Source organism: Crocodylus siamensis, chromosome 2, assembly GCF_052110815.1.
Source record: "Crocodylus siamensis isolate JL-2025a chromosome 2, ASM5211081v1, whole genome shotgun sequence".
NCBI classification, from domain to species: Eukaryota; Metazoa; Chordata; order Crocodylia; family Crocodylidae; genus Crocodylus; species Crocodylus siamensis.
This window is the reverse complement of record NC_143396.1, coordinates 125778900-125799928: the sequence shown is the minus strand read 5'-3', so window position 1 is coordinate 125799928 and position 21029 is coordinate 125778900. Positions and strand designations below refer to the sequence as shown.

At 44.0% G+C, this 21029-nt stretch overlaps 2 protein-coding genes across 9 annotated transcripts in view; one reads left to right on the top strand and one right to left on the bottom strand.

Annotated features, from left to right (window-relative positions):
• The window catches only part of TBCK (TBC1 domain containing kinase), a 181428-nt gene extending 176472 nt beyond the window's left edge, over positions 1-4956 (bottom strand). For 4 of the 8 annotated variants that reach the window (XR_016440822.1, XM_090036751.1, XM_090036745.1 and 1 more), the window contains exons 1-2: positions 4820-4956; positions 2614-2699 (exon numbers count right to left, since the gene is read on the bottom strand). The gene's annotated coding sequence lies outside the window, so the exon portion shown is untranslated. Of the gene's footprint in view, positions 1-2613; positions 2700-2800; positions 4285-4321; positions 4464-4819 lie in introns of those variants that run through there. The other 4 variants (XM_090036747.1, XM_090036746.1, XM_090036748.1 and 1 more) reach the window with 4 other exon arrangements.
• A 203-nt stretch (positions 4957-5159) lies between these two features.
• Positions 5160-21029, top strand: part of AIMP1 (aminoacyl tRNA synthetase complex interacting multifunctional protein 1) — an 84929-nt gene continuing 69059 nt past the window's right edge. The window contains exon 1 of the mRNA XM_090036752.1: positions 5160-5302. Coding sequence (XP_089892878.1) covers positions 5301-5302 — 2 coding nt within the window. The 5' untranslated portion in view covers positions 5160-5300. The remainder of the gene's footprint in view (positions 5303-21029) is intronic.

Here is a 21029-nt window from a genome sequence, read left to right as displayed (position 1 = left end):
TGAGGAATGCAATACCTGAAAAAATAAGGCATATTACAATTTTTAAAAAAGAAATATAATCACATAGCTAGGTTTTTTTGAAGAAGTGCAACCTTGTTCACAGCAAAAGATTATCAGCATGGTCTTCCTAGCTTCCCTTGGTGAATTCCTCACTTTGATTAAAGCTGTATTCCCAACAGTAGGTTCCAGCTAAAATCAGTGAAATCTCAAGGTGTCCTTCTACACTGAAGTAAGGATGGACACACACATCACCTATGAACATGTGCTTTCAATTTTTCTGGATATGTAGGTTGTGCTAAACTAATGATGGCTAAATCAACACACTTAAACCTGATCTTTGGACAAAAAAAGTTTTCTATTGAAGTTTAGTTTACTTTCTGGAAGTTCTGAATTGAGACTGAAGAAAAATTAGATATGTGGCCATTTTCATTTAATTACAAATAAAGTCATAATACATAGCAGAAAGAAGCCTAAAGTACAAACATGTGACAAAATTAAGTATTTATTCTGCTATAAAATGTATGTGTTAAAACTGACTTCTTCAAAATTAATCAGATACACATTGTAGGCTCTTAAGTTGCTATCTTAAGAAAATAAATAGGAAACAGCACAAAATGGGATTTTCAGGGGAAGAGAGGGAGGGGACAAAAGCTACAGAGGGGAAGTGGAGGGAGGTGGGTGCAGGCTTCTGTTGCAAGTCTGACTCTGGCCCTCAGCCCCAGTCTGGGCCAGAGTCAGAGCCATGGTATCCACCTGCTCCCCGCTTGTACTTCATATGCAAATAAGACAAGGGGCTTTTTCTCTCCTATGCTAATAGAGGAAGAAAACCTCATCTTATATCCAACTAAATACGCAGTCACAATGCTCCCTTCTGGTCACATAATCAAAAAAAATCCAATCAATTTTGTCTTTGCTGCAGTGGAAAGCTATAGCAAGACCAGGCAGAGCTTAACATGCAACTTGCTGGGAAATGGCAAGAGCTGAACAGCTGTTCTGCACCTTCTCTGCAACCTGGTTCAAATCCCAGAACAGGAGTCCAAAGTAGAAGAGGGACTGAGCTTTGCAGCAGAACATTCTACTCATCCCTTTTATATCTGCCTGCTTACTACTTTGCCCTCTGGCTTCTAGTTTTGGCAAGGTACTTTGAACCCTACACTAACCAAAGTATCCACATTAGTTTCTACTCCTGCACCCTACCCACCTACCATCACAGACTGTTGACTTGCCAGTTGACACCTGAAAACTAACTCAATTAGATGCACACATTTTAATAAGTAGTTTGTTGAAAAATATATAACCAATGGACGCCCTTCCCATATGCAGTGTACTGGGGAACCAGAAGTTGAATGGGTTATGAAGAGTTAGCCCCATAATAGCTGGCATTTACATTTGTATCCTATGAAGCAGATACATGGTGCACAAGCAGGCAAATTTGAGGTAACTAATCCCACCAGTGAAAGTAATCAATTCACCTATGTCCCCATCCCAGTAGAAAGAGAGAACATAATAAGCATGTAGGCCCAAATCGTCCAAGGATATTTAGGACTTAATAAGAGTTAGGCACCAAATTCCCATTTCTTGTTTAAAGCAGGGAAAATTCCCATTCCAAGTAAGCCTAAATCAATTCTGCTGTTAAAATAATAGCTAAGAAACAGTTCCAAGAACAACTGAACATCATGCCCTTACGTAAAAGACTGCATGTCATGGTTGAAATGGATTTACAGTATGCCCCATTTTAATAAAAGCTGCTTAATGAAAACTTCAACCCTTGAGTCAGAAACCTATAAACATTGAGACTGCAACTACAGCAATTATTAAATGTGGAAAATTATTGTAGTGAAAGGATACATTTTTAGCTGTGGTTAATACAATGCAGCAGCTGGAAGCAGGCAAGAAAAACCAACATCACATGACCAGCTAGCTTTCCATGGACCACTAACCCTCAGTTTGGGAAGCTCATTTAAAACAAGTGTTCATAATAAAAATATGGTTAACAGACAGGCTGAATTTCACTCAATTCAATATCTTACCAAACAAGTATAAAAGATACAGAAAAGCCTGTTCGGACAAAAAAAAAAGAGCAGTAAGATGGCTTTAATTGTTTAAGGTAGAGGTACATTCATATTAAACTACTACCTTACATTAAATTTAACTCATTTACATGGAGTGTAAAATTATAGCATAAACCTCAACTGAAACAATATTGCCCTGCTAAACAGTTCTCACCAAGAGTTTCAAAAATCATGATGTAAACAGCATTTGAAACTCTAACCAAGGACTTCCTACTGTAAAAATTTTCCTGGAGAATGAAAATGTGATCAATATTTAACTGTGGTCAAACATAGTTATTTTCTCTTCTCAGAAGTTTTCTGGCTACCCAGATCTTCAACATGAAAAGCAGTCCCTTTACAAATAAAGAACAGCTAGCAATGTAGCAGGGAATGGAGAGGAACAGATTATAACTAGTTGTCAACAAATATTTTCAGCAGACTGAAACAAAAATAATCATTATATATCAACAGCAATAACCTTATTGTACAAGGAAAACACCATATTTGCTGTATCCTCAGAAAACAGGTTCAGCAAACAAGCAAAAGAAGTTTTGCACCTTACCATGAACTGTGTACGCCACTTCTTTTAACATTCGGTTATGCTATTTCCAGGACAATCAGGACAACGTTGCAATTTTCCATAGTAACCTTGAATTTCACATACAACACATTATTACTCCCATTTTCTGAACTGTATTTTTCAAAATTAGATGTTGACAAGTGTCAAATGTAATTTATTGGGTGCTTACTGAAAAGCAAAGCTGAATAGTGTAGCCACATACTAAATCATCACTGGTGACGACAGGATAACCCAACAGTTAGGCCACAGCTAACACAGAAATGAGCGGAGGAGGAGACCTGTAAATCACAGGGTAGTAATATAACTATCTCCCCCAGCCCCCACCAATAAGCACCCATTATTTTCACTGTGGAGAATCTCCTTCATGTATAAAACAGGCACCATCAAAAAGTAGTACAGATTCCACTGCTCTTCAGACTTACTTAAAGTGGAAGGAAGCGGAGAGGAGAGAGAGAGAGAGAGCACACAATCGGAAATTTTATAATCGTGTTGCATGTACACACTGGCTTCTCTTGTTTGCCTGCATTCTGCCATTAGGCAGTGAAGTAGCCTTCCCAGAACAGTAAGCTATTAAAGCCTTCTTTTGGAATGGACACACATAGGACTGAGATGTTTTGGTTATCGTCTTTAGAAAAAGACATTTTCATATTTCAGACTACATTTAGGTTATTATTTGTGGACACTTCTTACACTAACATCAATTAAAGCCATCTCAATTTGTTAAAAGAAAAATATTTCAAACCTGTTAATAAAACATTAAAACAATCGCATTTAGATATGGCATGCAACTACACAGTTATGTCTCTTTCTTTGTTATGTGACTGATGTTTGTGTTTTCCTCTCCTAGTCCTCATGCTCACTACTCATTTTCTTTTCACTACAGCAGAAACAACCGTTTTGCTGGCCCCAGACAGCTCTAGAGTTGAGTGCCTTATTTTTGTTACCCCTCCAGTTTAGATATCATCTACAAATACCCAGGGACCAAAAAGACATGATGCAATCTCAGAAGCTAAAGGGGAAGAAAGGGAGTGGGGAAGAGAGATTTTTTTGATTTCGCTTCTTAAAGTGCTGCTGGCAAGCCTGCAAGTCTCAGGCTGGATTTGTTACTGACCAAGAAACCATTAGCCAGAAGCAAACAGGAAACACTAGCTTAGGCACAAAAGCAAGGCCCAGAGACAATCAGTCAGTTTCATCCCAAGTGGAAAAACAAAAGACATCATACTGGGGTGGTCCAATTACATCCTAAACAGGGCTGCCACTCTGCTAAGTTGCGAGATAAATTTTCCCCTCATTCCAGGTTGCTGAGCTTTGTCCATCCCTCTATTCCCCACCCCCCAGCAAAAATAACACTCTCTTGATGATGGAGTAGTGAAAAGCTTAGGGAACAACAGTGATTTGGGGGGCTATCCTCATTCACAGATAGCTGCACTGCTCCTGCAGTCCCCTAGGACCCTGAAGCAGAAGGCATGTGCAGCTTCTCAGGTTCCACAATTCTCCAGAGAAGCATCAGGGAAAATGAACACACATCACCTGCCACCTTCTCGTGCATCTACTTGACAAAACTACTAACAGCAACAAGGTCACACTCAGGATCTCTGTCTGCAGTTGGGAAAGTATCACTTTGCCCATTTACAGCCACTTCTTAGTGCAGTGGTGACCAATGTTTTTGACAGGCTTGCCACAAGCTCACCCAGTACTTCCCCCAAGCGCCGCTGATCATTCTCCCATGCCTGATCTGCTGCTTGGCTTCCTGCTCCCTGCCTGATTTGCTTTCTGCTTCTTCCCCTGCCGATCTGCTGCTCTGCTTTCTTACTCCCTGCTTGCTTTGCTTCCTCCCCTGCTCAGCTTCCTGCTCCCTGTCCTGCACACCCTTCATGTGCTGCTCCAGTTTCCTGCTCCTTGCCCAATTTGCTTTCTGCTTCCTTCCCTTCCCCGTCGGCTGTTGTACCCCCTGGCTGATCGGCTTCCTGCTCCCCGCCTGCTTTGCTTTCTGCTCCCTGCCTGATCTGCGGCTCTGCCTCCTGCCTCGCCCCAGCGAAGGGGACACTTTCCGGATCACAAGGTCCTCTAAAGGGCTGGGGGTGCATTCTACCAGGAACAAAGGCTTCACCCTTGCTTCCCCCCGCCCAACTCCCGCCGCCCAGCCATGCCCCGCGCCCAGGGGATGCCCTGGAGGGGTGCGCGGTACCTGCTGCAGCTGCAGGGGGAGCGAGGCGCATGCGCGCTGCCGCCGCGTTCCAGCTCCCGGCCTCCTCAGGCACCGACCCCTCCCTCCGCAGCCTGGCAGGTGTCGTCATGCCCTAGCGCCTTCCAACCCCCTGCCTATGACGTCTCACACCGCGGCACGTCGCTGTGGAAGGACCCTCAGGCGCGCCCCTGCGGCATGGGGGAGGGGGAGACGAGGTCGGGGTGGCCGCCGCGGGCGCCTGAAAAAAACCCAAACGATGTAGAAGACGTTGGGACAGAGAAGCCCTCCCGGCAGCCCTGCCGCGCCTTGGCAGCGTGTGTGCGCGTGGCGGTAACGTGGCTTATGCAGCAGAACGGGAGGGCTTCAGGTTGCGCAGCGGTTTCCGGCGGCAGGCTTGGCACCAGGCAGCCAGCAGCGCGGGGCCCTTTTTCTGGCTGCCGCTCCCGGGCGGCGCGCGGTGGCGGTACCAGCTTCTCGGTTCATGTGAGTGTTGCGCTGCGCCCCCCCCCCGAGTTCTTGCCGCCTTCTCGCGTGGCCCCGGCCGACCCCGTCGCCACAGCGCATGCGCGCCACCGGCCTGGGCCCTCGGAGGCGGTTGTGACTGTTACCGTGGGCGCAAGCCCTGGGGCGGTTGGAGGCATCGGAAGTGCCCGGGCCCGGGGCTTCTCTGGGCTTGGTGGCGGGGAGTGGGACCGCTATAATTGAAACCAAGGGACAGAAGAATCCGTTGGGGGAGGGGGTGTGTATGACGTGTGGTCTGCGCGGTGACGGCGGCTCCCGATGCCGTTGGCGATTGGCCGGGAGGTGGGGGCGGGGCTACCGGCACGTTCTAGCGCGGGGGTGGCAGCGTCTCCAGGTGTTCAAAGGCTTCACGGACATCGGGGGTGGAAGGGACCTTGGAAGATCATGGGGTCCAGCCAATTGCCCCATGGTGGGAAGTCAGCTGGGGTCAAGGGGTCCCAGCAAGATAAACATCCAAATGTTTCTTGAAAGCGTCCAGGGTAGGGACTTGCTCTACCAAGGACCAGTTTCCAGTTGGTGGCTATGGTGCCTCGTAATGCCCCCTATGGTGCATGCCATACTGCTCAACTACTTTCCTCAGGCATTTGTCTGACTCCAAGTGATATTGAACATCAACATTCAGTTACTGTATTAGAAGCTGAAAGTGATCAGGTTTGCTGACAGTGTGGTACAGGCGACATCTTTTATTAGACCAATTAGGCAGTTGCAAACAAAATGTTTGGTTTTTTGCAAGCTTTCGGGCACTCACACCTTTCCCCAGGAGAAGGTAAAGTTTCTCCCAGGCAGAAATGGAAATTCATACAGGAGAGCTGGAGAGTGGTGTCAGTTCTCTGGCTGGAAAAGTCCATTTTAGCTCGGATAAAAGTTGGAGCAGTTTATTTTCCTCAAAGGTGTGTGATGGCAAGAAGGATGTTGAATTATGCTTGTTAAGGTGCACTGATACATTGGTTCCATTGGAACGGCACCAATATAAGGAAGAAAATTGACTGTGTTGGCAGTTAGCTTTTTTGGCTGATGTGGCTGATAAATGCATATGTGCACAACCGCAGCACGCATAGGGCCCAGGAGTAAGTCTAGTGAATTTGGTGAGTCTGTTGTGAGGGAAGGGGCAGAGGGGGGAACAGATCAAGACCCCCCACAGTGAAGGAGGGAGTGGGCTGGGGCAGGCACTGCACTGCCAAGGCAGAGCGGATGGAGCCGTGGCTCGTCCAGGGGGCACAGGGAGAGGGGGGTATGGGGGTGGAGAGAGATGTTAGACAAGCTTTTGGTCATAAAGTTTCCTCAGGTCTCCAGGCAGGGCATTTTGTAGCGGAAAGCTTGCCTAACATCTCAACTAGTTAGTTGAACCAGTAACAGATATTACCAAATCTGGCTTCTTACTAAGTTTTGTAAGACAGCTTTGTATTATATCTATAGCCACGCACTGTGTGGGGCAGTGGTTATTGATCTGAACAGATCTGCTGACTGGGAGAGTTGTTTCATATACACATTTTTCTCAATATGCATGTGCACTTTAAAGTATATTACATATTTCAATAAATACATAAATAAGTAACAAATTCTTCACCCTTTTCTCTCTAGAGGTGGTTACAAAGATTCAAAGAATGTGTGTGTATCAAATATTTTCAAATGTTTGTAACTCTTCTGCTGGATACCACCCTTATTTGGCAGTAGCCTTGTTAGGGTTCAATTTCTAGTGATTCCTGCTAACAAATAATGCTGGCTTAAGGTCATCTCCACCCAAAATGGGAAGATTATATGACAACATGTGGGTGCTCAGAATGATCATAACATCCCCATGTAGAAGCAACAAGTTTGGCATGTAATAAAAAAGAGATTTTATTAAATGTAAAAGAGAACACTCTTAAATGCAATAAATTTTAGACACAGTTTTCGGAATGTCTCAGTGGTGTGTGAGAAGCTGTCCCCCCCAAAGTCCTTTGGCATTAGCGCATAGCCTGTCTTTCACTCACATGTGTGAGGCTTGCTGAAATAGCTGTGCTGCTCTCTTTCCCTTCCTGTATCTGATCAACATTCTGGCTTAAAGGAATTCAAGTTTCAGGCAAGTTGATTTCTCATGTGTGGGGTTCTGCCGTTTCTAGGCACTCTGTCACCTGTCCCAGCTGAAGCAACTGACCACGGGCATGGGATCCATCCCCAAAATCTTTTGGACTACTATTGGTGGCCTCAGCTTCTGGCTGTATTGAGTCCTGTTCTTGGTCCTGGGCTACTGCTGCTGCAAGGTCCCATGTTACTGTCTCAAAGCAGCATCTTGTTCTTTGGAGCAGAATTGGGGGCATACAGTACAGTCTCTGTTCTTAACCCAACTGGGAGGCACTCTGGAGACTCTCTCTTTCCCTTTCTCCTTGAGAGATGTAGGGGCCTGAGTGGATCATATGTATTCAGGAAGAATTTTCCAGGATGGGAATCTTTCCTGTCCTGCCCTCTATTTTTCCCGTAATTTGTCCCTTTTAAAACTGTCCATCACCCAGCAAGTCCACTTAATCCTGGTGCCAGTGATTAAAATTAATCTCTATTTGTTTGGGTTTATCTCTTGTTTGGGTTTATCTCGTCTTGACTGAGGTGCTCCTTGCTCATGTGGTTGGTCCTATTCAATTCTTGATGACTGATTCTATACAGCTAAGTGTAAGTATCCATATCTCATTCTCACCACAGTCCAGCATGTAGGTTAAGCAATATTTTTCCAGTGTGTAAAAGGATACAGAAAGGTGGGCATGTTCAGTGATCATAGAAATATTGCGAAACAGTTCCACATCTACTTTGACCCATTCCTAGACATGGGTTTATAACTTCATATTAGGGAATGGGGATTATATTAGTGATATTGTTGTGTTTTACTGGTTATTGCATTGACTGAGGTGTATGGGCCGTTATATGATTTGAAGTCATGGTTATGTTCAGAACTGTTATAGGCACACTTTCTTACCTTAAACAAATAAGTTATTGTTTCTATGCCCTTAGTTCCCACTTCTGGGAAATGGAGATATTTACTTGGCTGGAGCATTTTCAGGATTCAGTGCATTTCCCATACAGTTCATTATGAGTGGTTTTTGTAGTAAAAATCTTCAAAAAGATACAAGTTCTCACTGATTTCATGGAAGATTCATGTATATAACTAATCTAAATATCCTAGCTATACAAGACTGGACAGTGCTGCAAATTTAATTTAACAGTGCATCTAAATGTAATGAGAGATTGAGATCAAATTGACAGGAGAAGAGTTGTTCTTTTTTTCCCCCCTTAGTACTGCCATTAGTTTAATTTATTGTTTGTATCCATTGAGGGTCTAGATGGGCCCCCATGATCCTTGAATTGGCCAGCCATGAGACATTCCTGTAGGGTGATACATATTAATGTTTCTCTACCATGATAGGAAATCATGCCTTAACAAATATTTCTTAAAAGTATTGAAGTTGGGCATTATGAAGGATATTTGTGAAGAAATAGACATGCAACTTTTCATTCCTACGTTCCTAAAGCTGAGACCTGGAGAGCAGTTTAGACAGTACAAACAGAAGGAGAAATGGCTGATACATGTGATGATAGTAAAATGCAACTGGGAATGTTAGAACTCCTTCTGCAATGTCTAAAGTTGCCTAAGACCTTTGTTTCTAGGTTTGCTAAATTTGACTGCTGGAGGGAAGTTTAGGTTAAAAATGAATTATAATATTCAATTTGGAAAGTGGGAGATGTAGTTAAATTGATTTTATGATTTTATATATAATTTGTCACCTTAGTGAATGATGACTATCTATGACTAGGGATCTTGTGCAGGGGGGCTGGCTTTGATGATTTTGCGAGGTCTCTTCCAGCCCCTTACACTCTAAGAATCTAGGAATCTACCTAAATTGCAAAAACAGCCCATGGCACCATTTTCAGTCTTTTTTCAGTGGCTTCCCACCCCTCCCCAATGACACTGGTTGGTCGAGGGGTCCTGGTGGCCCTGTCCCTCACCACTGATTGGCCAAGAGGGCTGTCCATCATGCAGACCCAGACCTTGCTGCTGATTGGTGGAGGGGGCCAGGACCACACACCAAGTAGCCTTCTTGGCCAATCAATGCCTGGGGAAGTGCAGTTCCTATTTTTGCAACTCCTTTTCATGCCAGTGGCTCCTGCCCTGCCCACTGGGGACCCAGCATTTTATTTTTAGTATGTCTCCCCTTCCCCGACCCCTCCAGGTGATCCCATGCCAAAATTACAGGGTTCACCATTTTTGTGGGGTTCCCTTTTTTATTGTTTCTGTGAAAAATTTGAAATTGCAAATAGGGTAAATCCCTGTCTATGACTTAGGACCTCTTTATTTCATGCGAAGGATGTTGGAGGAAAAAACACCAAATAGCTCATCAGGGTCTGTCCATATCAATGAGCCATCAAATGTTTTTCATAATAGTTTTCCTTCCAGATATGCATCCAACTTCTAAAATTCACTTAATTAGTTGTTATTGCTGCTGTTACATATTTTACCCAGGGCAATTTATAGTAACTAAATTAATTGTATGATGTTATACAGAGAAAAAAGGAAGCAAATCCCTGAAGCTTTATGCAGCTTTCGCCAAATGCTTCAAATCAATTCATGTCATATTTTTAAAATTCCATGTGAATTTGAGTAAAAGGGCTCCAGTATATTAGAAGCTTCTGTAGCATCCTAGTGAGTTAGTGGTATGACTACACTAGATCTCACTATAAAGAAAAACTTAAAATGTAATGTGGTTGACACCACATGATACAGGCCATATTGCTGTGCATTTCTAGTATTTTCCTGGTCATGCCCTTACCTAAGAGATCTTGTTTTGTATCTTTGTTAGATTTATTTAACATTTTTGATGTGCTCAAAATCTTTCTTCAAAGCAAGTGAAGTATATGCATCTGTCTACAGTATTTGTCATCAAAATCCTATTTTATGTGTCAGATTCTCAGAGCTGACACCCTAAACTGTCCAGAAGCCTCATTTTTCTTTTGTTTGCTTTATATATCAGTGAAATGCTTGTGTTTTACATCATAACAATTCTGAGTATTTTTAATTTCTGTAACTCTTCAGATATGTTCTCCTCTAACTTTTAATCTGCCTTCCCTTCCTATTTTGTAATCCTGGCTTTTATCTTTTCTTCTGTGACCTTACTTGCATTTAATAATAATAATTTATTTACTTAGCAACTTATAAGAAGTGTTTGCATGTATAATTCTGGGTATGATTTTCATCAAATGTTTCTTTGATGTATATGACAGTAATTATGATGAAAAGTGGCATTTTATTTGTTTAAGCTTCCTTATGTTAACAGATGTTCTATAGTTCGTTAAATAAAATGCCTCCTCCATATACTGATATGGTATAATGCCTATAAAAATGAGTTTAGGACTAGAGTTGAACATTACAGTCCTCTTCACCTTGTATTCTTCTATTGACTGGCATTCCTTTATGTCCTATAGTACATTGTATACAATCACGTATTATTTGCACTTTGGCCTCCAGTCTTTCAAATAAGCGTGTGTAGTTGCACCAACTACATTGTTGCCTTTGCAAGATTAGTGTCTTAAGTTATTCCTTTGGAAAAAGCAATTACTTACATAAGCAGATGGTAGAAAAGTATAGCTCATGTTTTGTTGAAATATCGTTGAGAATTCTGCAGAATTCCCTTTGTTACTGATGAAAGAATTAAACATACAAAAAACTATGTTTGTTCTTACAAGAGACCCTGTCAATGTTCCTGTTCCTTAAAATGAAGTAGTCATGAAAGTTGTCACATACACGTTCTTTGGGTGAAATTCTGGCCGGCTTATATTCAGCAGTCAGGATTTCACACTTCATTTTATTTCATAGTTGAACAATGTGGTGGTTAAAAAACAAGCTTAGTGGTACTAAGTGTTAGTCACAGAGGGCATGCCTACACGTTGCTGTATGATGTTGTTACGAAGTACTGTCAAAAAAGAAGTACTAAAGTATAGCACAGTACAGGCGGTTATTGTGCTGTGCATGGCACACAGGTAAATTTCACTGCTATGTTGCCGTAGCGGTACCCTATACTCGGGGAGTGAGCTGTCATGACGATGTAGTGTAAACACCCGATTGCTAGATTGCCGTAGCACACCATATGGCATCCTAGTGCAGCACTACGTCACCATAGGGCGACATGTAAATGCACCCAGAGAGCCTCAGAGTCGATGTGACTTCAGAATCTGATGTTTGCATTCCAACATAGAATAGTACATGGCTCTCCAGAATCTTGTATTGATGCAGTATCAGAAAGTTCTGCCATATAACTCAGGGACCGTGACCCCAGGGAGATGGGAGTTCAAGAAGAGTGGTTGCTTCTCAAGGAAGCAATCCTCAATGCACAAGCTAAATCTATTCCAACACGGAGAAAAGGCAGCAAGAAGGCACAGCAGCCCTCCTGGCTCTCCAGGGACCTAGCGGACCTCCTGCGGCTAAAAAGGAAAGCCTACAAAGGATGGAGGATGGGATTCGCCTACTCGCCTCCAAGGAGGATTATTCTGCACTGGTCCGGTCCTGCAGGGAGCAAACCAGGAAAGCCAAGGCTGCAACTGAACTCCAACTAGCTTCAAGCATCAAGGACAACAAAAAGTCCTTTTTCAGATATGTGGGGAGCCAGAGGAAAAGCAAGGGCAATGTTGGACCCCTGCTAAACCAGATGGGGCAACTGACGCCCAGGAAAAAGCCAACCTATTAAATAGGTACTTTGCGTCAGTCTTTCATCAGTCCCATGGGACGCCCATGCCTGCTATGGGACAGGGAGATCCGGGTGATGGGGATCCCCTACCCTCCATAAATGCTGACCTCTTGAAGGAACACCTTGAGAAGCTGGATACCTTCAAGTCAGCCGGCCCTGACAATCTGCACCCCAGGGTACTCAAGGAGCTGGCGAGCGTCATAGCCCAGCCCCTGGCACGGATCTTTGAAAACTCCTGGCGCTCTGGTGTAGTGCCCGAAGACTGGAAGAAGGCCAATGTGGTGCCGATCTTCAAGAAAGGGAGGAGAGTGGATCCGGCTAACTACAGGCCCATTAGCCTGACTTCTATCCTGGGGAAGATCTTAGAAAAGTTTATTAAGGAGGCCATCCTTGATGGACTGGCCCAGGCTAACATCCTAAGGGATAGCCAGCACGGGTTTGTTGCGGGTAGGTCTTGTTTGACCAATCTTATTTCCTTCTACGACCAGGTGACCTATCACCTGGACAAGGGAGAAGAGATTGATGTCATACATCTTGACTTCAAAAAAGCCTTTGATCTGGTATCCCACAATCACCTCTTGGCCAAACTGGCCAGTTGCGGCCTTGGCTCCACCACGATCCACTGGCTGGGAAACTGGCTCCGTGGTCGGACCCAGAGGGTTGTGATTGATGGCAGTCACTCATCGTGGTGCCCTGTGACCAGTGGGGTCCCTCAAGGCTCTGTCCTGGGACCCATCCTGTTCAACATCTTCATTAATGATGTGGACATTGGAGTCAGGAGTGGACTGGCCAAGTTCGCCGATGACACCAAACTTTGGGGCAAAGCATCCACACCAGAAGATAGGCGGGTGATCCAGGCTGACCTGGACAAGCTCAGCAAATGGGTGGACGTGAACCTGATGGTGTTTAACACCGAAAAATGCAAGGTTGTCCACCCTGGGAGGAAAAACCTGCAGCATCCTTATAGGCTCGGCAGTGCTGCGTTGGATAGCACTAAAGAAGAAAGAGACTTGGGGGTCATCGTTGACCACAAGATGAACATGAGCCTGCAATGCGATGCTGCGGCTAGTAAAGTGACCAAAACGCTGGCTTGCATCCATAGATGTTTCTCTAGCAAATCCTGGGACGTCATTCTCCCCTTGTACTCGGCCTTGGTGAGGCCGCAGCTGGAGTACTGCATCCAGTTTTGGGCTCCACAATTCAAAAAGGATGTGGAGAAGCTTGAGAGAGTCCAGAGGAGAGCCACGCGCATGATCAGAGGTCAGGAAAACAGATCTTACGATGACAGGCTGAGAGCCATGGGACTCTTTAGCCTGGAAAAACGTAGGCTCAGGGGTGATCTGGTGGCCACCTATAAGTTTATCAGGGGTGAACCACCAGTATCTGGGGGAACGTTTGTTCACCAGAGCGCCCCAAGGGATGGTGAGGTTGAACGGTCACAAACTCCTGCAAGACCGTTTCAGGCTGGACATAAGGAAGAATTTCTTTACTGTCCAAGCCCCCAAGGTCTGGAACAGTCTGCCAGCGGAGGTGGTTCAAGCACCTACATTGAACACCTTCAAGAGTAAATTGGATGCTTATCTTGCTGGGATCCTATGACCCCAGCTGACTTCCTGCCCTTTGGGCAGGGCGCTGGACTCGATGATCTCCCGAGGTCCCTTCCAGCCCTAATGTCTATGAAATCTATAATGATGTCTTCTGTCACTCAGATTATATCTTTTTATTATCTCCAACCTCTGGCTCCCTGTTGCTTCCTGGTATGTTGTATGCTCACTGAAGACTCCCCTTGGCACTGAGGGGGACAGAATACAATGGGCACTAACATGTATTTTATTCAGATGGGCTGCACTAACTAGGTTCCCATCAGTATGTCCCTTTAGTATGTTTGCCCATCATGAGCCATGCATTTTTTAGTCATGCTGAGTGTTGGCTGCATTTAATCAACTTCTTACTTGGTTCCATTACTGAGCACATGCTCCTTTTGGCAGCAGTTTCGTGATAAATAATGTATTTAATGACGTTTCCTTACATGTGAATATAAGATGAGGGACTTTTCCCCTAACCTCATTTGTATTCGTGTAAATACAGCATAACAGGGCTGTTCAACTTCTGAGTGGTCTGAGATGACAAGCCTTCTGACCACAGACCATGTGCCACATCCCTTGAATGCCAACTGCACTGTCCTGCATGGGACTACCCCACCTTGCTGTGTGTGAATCAGTTGGACTGTACTGGAACCCCCACATCCCTCTGAACCCTCTGTCATGGGGCAGCGGGGACAGCAACAGGGGTAGGAGGTAGAAACCGGAGGAGGAAAGGGGAGCCTGGAGACTCTGACAGCATGTGCTGGAGAGCAGTGGGGGCAGAGCAGCATTTGGACTGGAGGCTGCAGGTTAACCCCTAGGGAGCTGCATAGAGATGATGGGCCACCAGTTGGACAGATCTTACATCAAAGATGGGCGTTACTGCAATCAAACCCATTTCCTCTTCCTTTCTTTCCCCGAAAGTTTGAGAGGCATCATGCCCACATCTCTTGCTTTTCAGGAGGGTGTCCTAAATGTAAGGTTGGGGGCACTGCTAGGATGGGTTACTCCCCATTGCTTGTTGAGAGAGCAGCTGTGCTGAAAAACAAGATTCATAGGCCTGAGAGAATGATTAGGCAGTGTAGCCCATTAATAAGGGTACTTCCTTGGGAGCAAGGTAGTCCTGGTGTCTGGCCCTTACTCCAGGTCCTGCTTATACATTTTGCATTACTTTTTGGATCAAATGTATTAACAGTCTTGTAATAGTAGCTGTGAAACTCACCAGCATCCATTACTTCAAGTGCTTTTTTTCCTCTTTCCAGTCTCTGCTGTTGCAGCCACAATACAGACTGCTGCACTAGCAGCCGTCAATTTCAAGGCTGGTAATTGCAGACCCAAGACGAAAAGGCCTGATACTAGCAGGCCTTTAAAAATAAGCTCAAGAGCCTGTGAGTGTCACACTCTGAATGGCAAGGTAATTGTCCTGTAATGAGACCTAAGGAGGTGTTCAGCCAGCTGAGCACAGATTTTGTCTGCAGCATGCCCTATGTTGGGTTGTCAACCAGGGGTACACTACCACTGGGCGTATTTGGAAAGGTGCTAGGGGATATGTGTGGGCAGGCAGGGACGGAACATCACCACCCCGCACCACTGCCTCCCAGGAGCAGGGCCGGGGGGGCAGAAGGGGGAGGCATGGGCAGCAGCACCACCCTAATGGCTGGGGGCAGGGGGCTCGCACGCAGCTGCCACTATCCACCACCCCGTGCCAGTGCCACGTGCAAGTCTCATCCCCGCTCTGCGTCCGGCCACCGCCACCCCTTCCCCCCCACCATCCCGCTGCCGCTGTCACTCTTTACTCCCTCCCCCCAACTCTGCCAGAAGTGTACCCAGAAGGGGTACACTCTTTAAAGGTTGAAAACCCCTGCCCTATGTGGCTTAAACATTGCCTTTAATATTGAGATTACTTGTACCAGACAAATGGTCTGCATTATTTCCATGATATAAATGGCTGCCTTTGTTAGCTGTTATTATCTTGAGGGTGTATCTAGATGAGTGGGCAGGTACATTTCCCCAGGGACAAATAGCAGGGGCACATTGTTGTGCTGCTGATGCTTGTCCCTGGGGAATACCTGGCAGGTTGCCCATAGTGGCGTAGGAGAGGCTGGGGCCAGCTCCTGGGCTGGCTGTAGCCTTTCCTGGAGTTCTGGGGCTCCAGTGACAGTGATCTGTGCATACGGAGCCTGCCTGGCAGCTGGACTTTGACTCCGGCCAGTGAAGCTCTAGTTTCAGGTGGTGAATGCCGCTGCCACATGCAGCACCCTGCCTTTTTCAGGCGCCGGGTTCTTTTTGGCACTGGGATCTTCCAGTGTCAAAAAAACCCTGCCTCACTGCAAATTAGCAGCGCGGCTACCACCTGCATGTGCGGCGCATGCTGTTCACTGTACTGCGTACTGTGCATGTGTGCTTGTCTGTCTCTGACAGAACTTAAACCCCTCCCCCCCCATAAAACAGCATCCCAGAAAAGTGGTCATAATTTATTACAGTTCACTGTTTTTTGTGTGGTAGCTTACTCTTTCATTTTATTGGAATAAAAATGTCTGTGTATATGTAGCTTAATCTCCACGCTGTAATCTCTTGTTTAATGTTACACCTACCATTGTCTTCAAAGCAGGGCATCATAGAAATGTAGGGCTAGAAGGGACCTCTCTAGGATAACTTGCTACCTCTACAGGACTTTCCAATACAGAACTGAAAAGTAAATTGTGGGGTTTCATAGCATGAATGGAAAATAAAATAAACCACGAGGATTGGCCCTTCAGAAGGGATCTGGGTTAACTTTGTCTAGCATATGCCAGTTAAGGAATTCAGCCCTGGCAATTAAATAATAAGCATTTTGGATTTTCGTTTGGGTATGCCTGGAGTGGCATGGTTCAGGTTCAGGGGAATTTGAAAGGAAGGAGTTTGGGAATAAATCCAGGAAAAACGGAATAGATCTCAAGTTCTGGTCCAACAAGATAGGGCTAAGAACTTGAGTGATGTAAGCCTAAACTTGCATTGCCACTTGGTCAAAAGTAAATATCTCATCCCAGGAGAGCAATCCTAGTCTACTTGTGGTGGTGCATAGTTCTTCCATTGGAAGAATAGGCAACCTATTTTCCCTCAAGTGGTTGTTTCTATTCTGTTCTGGGGAGGCACATTATGTTGTCAGTTCTGGCAGCACGTAGTCTTATCTGTCTTCAGAGCATGTGGGAAAGTCATCTACAGGTAGTTAATAAGAGATACAGAAATCAGGCATATGCTTCCAACTCTGCACTATACATTGTATGCTTCTTTCATCTCTGAATCTGAGCAGTGCTTACTTGACAATCTGCTCTTTGCTTCCAAAGCTGCTTATTTGTTGTTTCCAATGACTGTTTTTAATGCAAGATGTGTATATAGTAATGGAAGTAGAACCCAGACTCTCTTTTTCAGTGGAGTGCCCTCCACACTGCTCTCTAGAATCAGGCTCCCTCTGGCTTGCTCTTTTTGGCTATGTGATTCTTATATTCTTTTCCCCTCAGAAGTCCAGTTTTTAATGTGGGCAAAGATTGAGGCCTGTTGCAAAAGCAGGCACATTCATGGTTTTCCAGAGACTTAAGAAAAGTGGAAACACTTTAGGGACATGGGCACCCAGCAAAATGCATAGATGCTGTGTAGGCTTTTTGGAGCTACAAAATATATGAGCCTTGGCTTTAGTTGTTTTTTTTAAGTGTATAGTGTTCTTCTGCAATGGCTGTATTTTTATGCATGTGTATCCTTTAGATTAGGTGTGGACAAAATATGGCCAACAGGTCAGAGCTGGGGCAATCTATCTGGCCCACAGCAGGTCCCTCTGCCCCTCCCGGCTCAGGCATGGTGGGGCGGGCAGCCTGGGCTGTGGAGTGTGTGGCCGGTCCTGCCACCCCAGGCATGCGGCGGGGCCGGGGCCCTCCAGCCAAAACACTTGCCATCCCCTAGCAGTGGATGCATATCATGGAAAGAAAGACTAAACATTACTCAAGCATGCTAACTATAGTTGACAAGGTATTGAAGAGGTGAAAAAGTCCAGCTGCAATTGTGCTTTCAGGAAATTGGGTCCAGAAGCGGAAAGAATGCAATTAGTTTTTACAGTAGCTAGCGGGCTACAATTTAAGCACCCAACTTGGGGGTGGAAGGAAAGATGAAAAACCACCACCCCAGCACCTCCAGGCAGGAAATAAGAAATGTGAATTTCATAATTAAATGTGTATCTTGCTTTGCTAAATCAGTTGTCTGGCATTATGTGGCAAGACAGTGACATTTTTTGTATCTTTTTCAATAACTCAGATTTATACCTCTTCGAAAACATCAGCCATAATTCTGTAGTGAAGGTATAGTTGCTTTATTTTTAAATATGGTACCTGTTCTTATCTGACTTGTGTATATATATCGCTCTGATTACATTTTCAAAATTGCTAATCAATGTAGAGAATGGAAAGTACAGTAAAAGTTCTGTTATCTGGCATCCCCTGGGAATGGGGAATGCCAGTTAATCAAATATGCCACACCTGCTGCACCAGGGCTTTCACTCCCTGGCATCAGTGTGCTGGGGGACAGGGAGGGGACCACTGCGCAGGCTGCTTTGCCCTGGGCCATGGTCCACGGGGAAGAAGTGGGACTCGGCTTGCGGCAGTGAAACGGAAGTGGGACTTCCAGTTTCACCTTTGCCGTGTCCCTTGGAAGGAAGATTTGTATTGACACATGCCGGTTAGTGGAGTTTTCCGGTTGGTAAAGTGCCAGAAGATGAGGCTTTTGCTGTACCCTATATCCCCTTCTCTGTCACTTCTGAGCTCTGCTTAACAGATGTAGGCTGCCAAGATTGACCCCTGTTGTCACAGTGTGAGGTTGTGTAGTGTTTCCATTCATTACATGTAAATAATGATTTGATGTGGTTGTATCCCATGTAAAATAGAGTACAGTAAAAGCAACTGCATGGTAATTTATGCGTAAAATGTTTTCCCAGGGCTATTTCACACAAAATTTCATACAAAAAATTCATACATAAAAAATAATAGTCTAAATATCTAACCATATGACAGACTAGAAATCTCCAGGTATCAAATCAACACACAACTGTCAGTGTCAGAGGATTACCATTTGCAGATCTGACACTACTTCCTATACTCTGAGCATGCTTGTGAATGAGGACTGATTGCCTGTGGTGGAGATTGGATCCTTACCTACCACGTAATTTCATGGATCTGAAGACAATAGAGAGACAAGACATTATGGGGTGAGAAAGGACATAGAGATTTAAGAGGAATGGAAAGACAATTCAGTGGAGAGATGAGTATCTGAAAATAAATATACTTTTTGTAGAATATTAGTTTCCTTGTCTTTACCAAAATTAGTATTTATGTCTCTCTTTTAAATGCTTTGTGGCCTTGTACCTTAGTGTTTGTAGCACAGGAGCCCTTAGAAATATTTCATACGTGGGCTAAAAGCATGTAGAAATACTAAAGATATCATACTACTTAGATTAATTTTTAGATGTATTTCCCATTATTTCCTCCTTTTTTGACGGCCCAAGTTTGTTATCAGTATTCCGTTTTTTTGAATGAATAAGGTCTTAAGTTGAAGTAAGCTTAACTCTGGCCAAATATAAAATATTAATATTGTGAATTTCATAATGATGTGGTTTTTTGCAGATGCTTGCAAATAGTGTTTCACATGTTCTAATGAATATGCCACGCAATTAGCTTCCACTAGTTTTTAAATTTATAATATTCATTACAACCTAGGATTTCTGTGTTCTCATTCCCTGTTGATCCTTTTTATGAACTAAGCACTAAATTAACCCTGCTTAGACATTCTGCACAAAAGCATGAACACTGCAAGTTGAGATGGTTTCCAGGTAACATTTCCCTACTTGGTGGAGTTGCATGGTGCAAAAGATAGCCATGGATTTTGCAGATGCATGCTCTGTAAGAGCTTTTTGTCTAAGCCAGGGTTCAAGGGTTCAAGTTTCATTCTATGGACACATAGGCCAAGTGCAGACAGTCAAAAAGTCTGAGGCTGAATCAATTCAATCTTTGCATGTTAGTCTGAACTACACAGTTTGAACAAATAAGGAAGTGAACAGACATTCACTTTTGATTCTGGAAATGCAGCCACATGCCTGCAGTGGCTCAGACCAGAAGCCAGGGGCACTAGAGAACGCCTTCTTGCTCAGATGGAGCAGACAGCTTGGGCCAAAGCTAGCCTGCCCATCCTGCAAGAGGGGGAGGGTCTCGGTGGGGAAGTACAAATCATCCTGGGATGCTGGGGAATTGTCAGTTGACTTGAATCTGAAGGCGATCTGGGACAGAAGTTCAATAAACCAATTTAACCTAAATCAAATAAGTCTCATGCTAGATCCATTGAGGTTTATCTTAAAGTAATTTTGGCCATTTTGAAAGCAGTTTATGTACAATTAACTTTTGTTGTGTTACAAATTTGAATTGCTTTCTGATCATGTATACTGGTTTATGTGCAATGTCTGTCCCTAGCAATAGAGTATGCATGTTAATCTTTCTTTTTTTTCTGGTTTACATGTCTCATCATTTCACTCCTTCAGGCTAGAGTATAGTCTTAAAAATGGGGAAAGGGAGGAGTAAATGACTAAACTGGAACTGCCAAAAAGATAAGTTAACATTCTTTCCTAACATTCTTTAGGTATTCTTTCCTATAGGTTTGCTGAGTTTTGAAGGAAAAAATTAATTTATGGCCAAATTCCTCTATTCATTTATTGAACTAAAATCCATGGAAGTACTCATGGATATTTGGTCTGTTATTTTCTCATTCATTTCTTAATTCAAGTCCTTTTGAAGAGACTACTTTTTACTGTAATATTAATAATATCCAGTTCTGGTTACAATAGTCATTCATTTTATCTAGTGCTTTTCATAAATTTGATCTCAAAGCACTTTTAAAAAGTCAGTAAATATTATTGTAATGCAATGTGAATGTTTTCTGACTTTTTCTATTTAAAATAAATGCACTGTATTAGAGCTCTAGTTTATTGTCATCTAAGGTCTTCAGAAAGAAAAGACAGTCCAGTTACACCTGAAGGTTTAGGACTCTAACATTATGTTACAGACTGTAGTCAGAGCTCAAAGTACATTCTCTTTTTGCCTGGTGGATTGTTTCTACAAAATTTAAGTTTTAAAATGAAGCACCTATCACTATTGGTATAAAATCAAAAGGTGTAACTTCAGGTATAAAATCAAAAGGTATTATCTTCCTGAATCTGCAGGCAACTCTTGGCCTTCTACTGCCCTGGACAGAGCTGCAAGTCAAAACTACAGTGTTATTAGCAAGACTCTGTTTGTCTGTTCTTTTTTCCATTACACAGCACTGTGGAAGAAGTCAAACTTCGCATTGTGCTTGAATCAGAACTGACAGAGCCAGCTTTTCTTTATT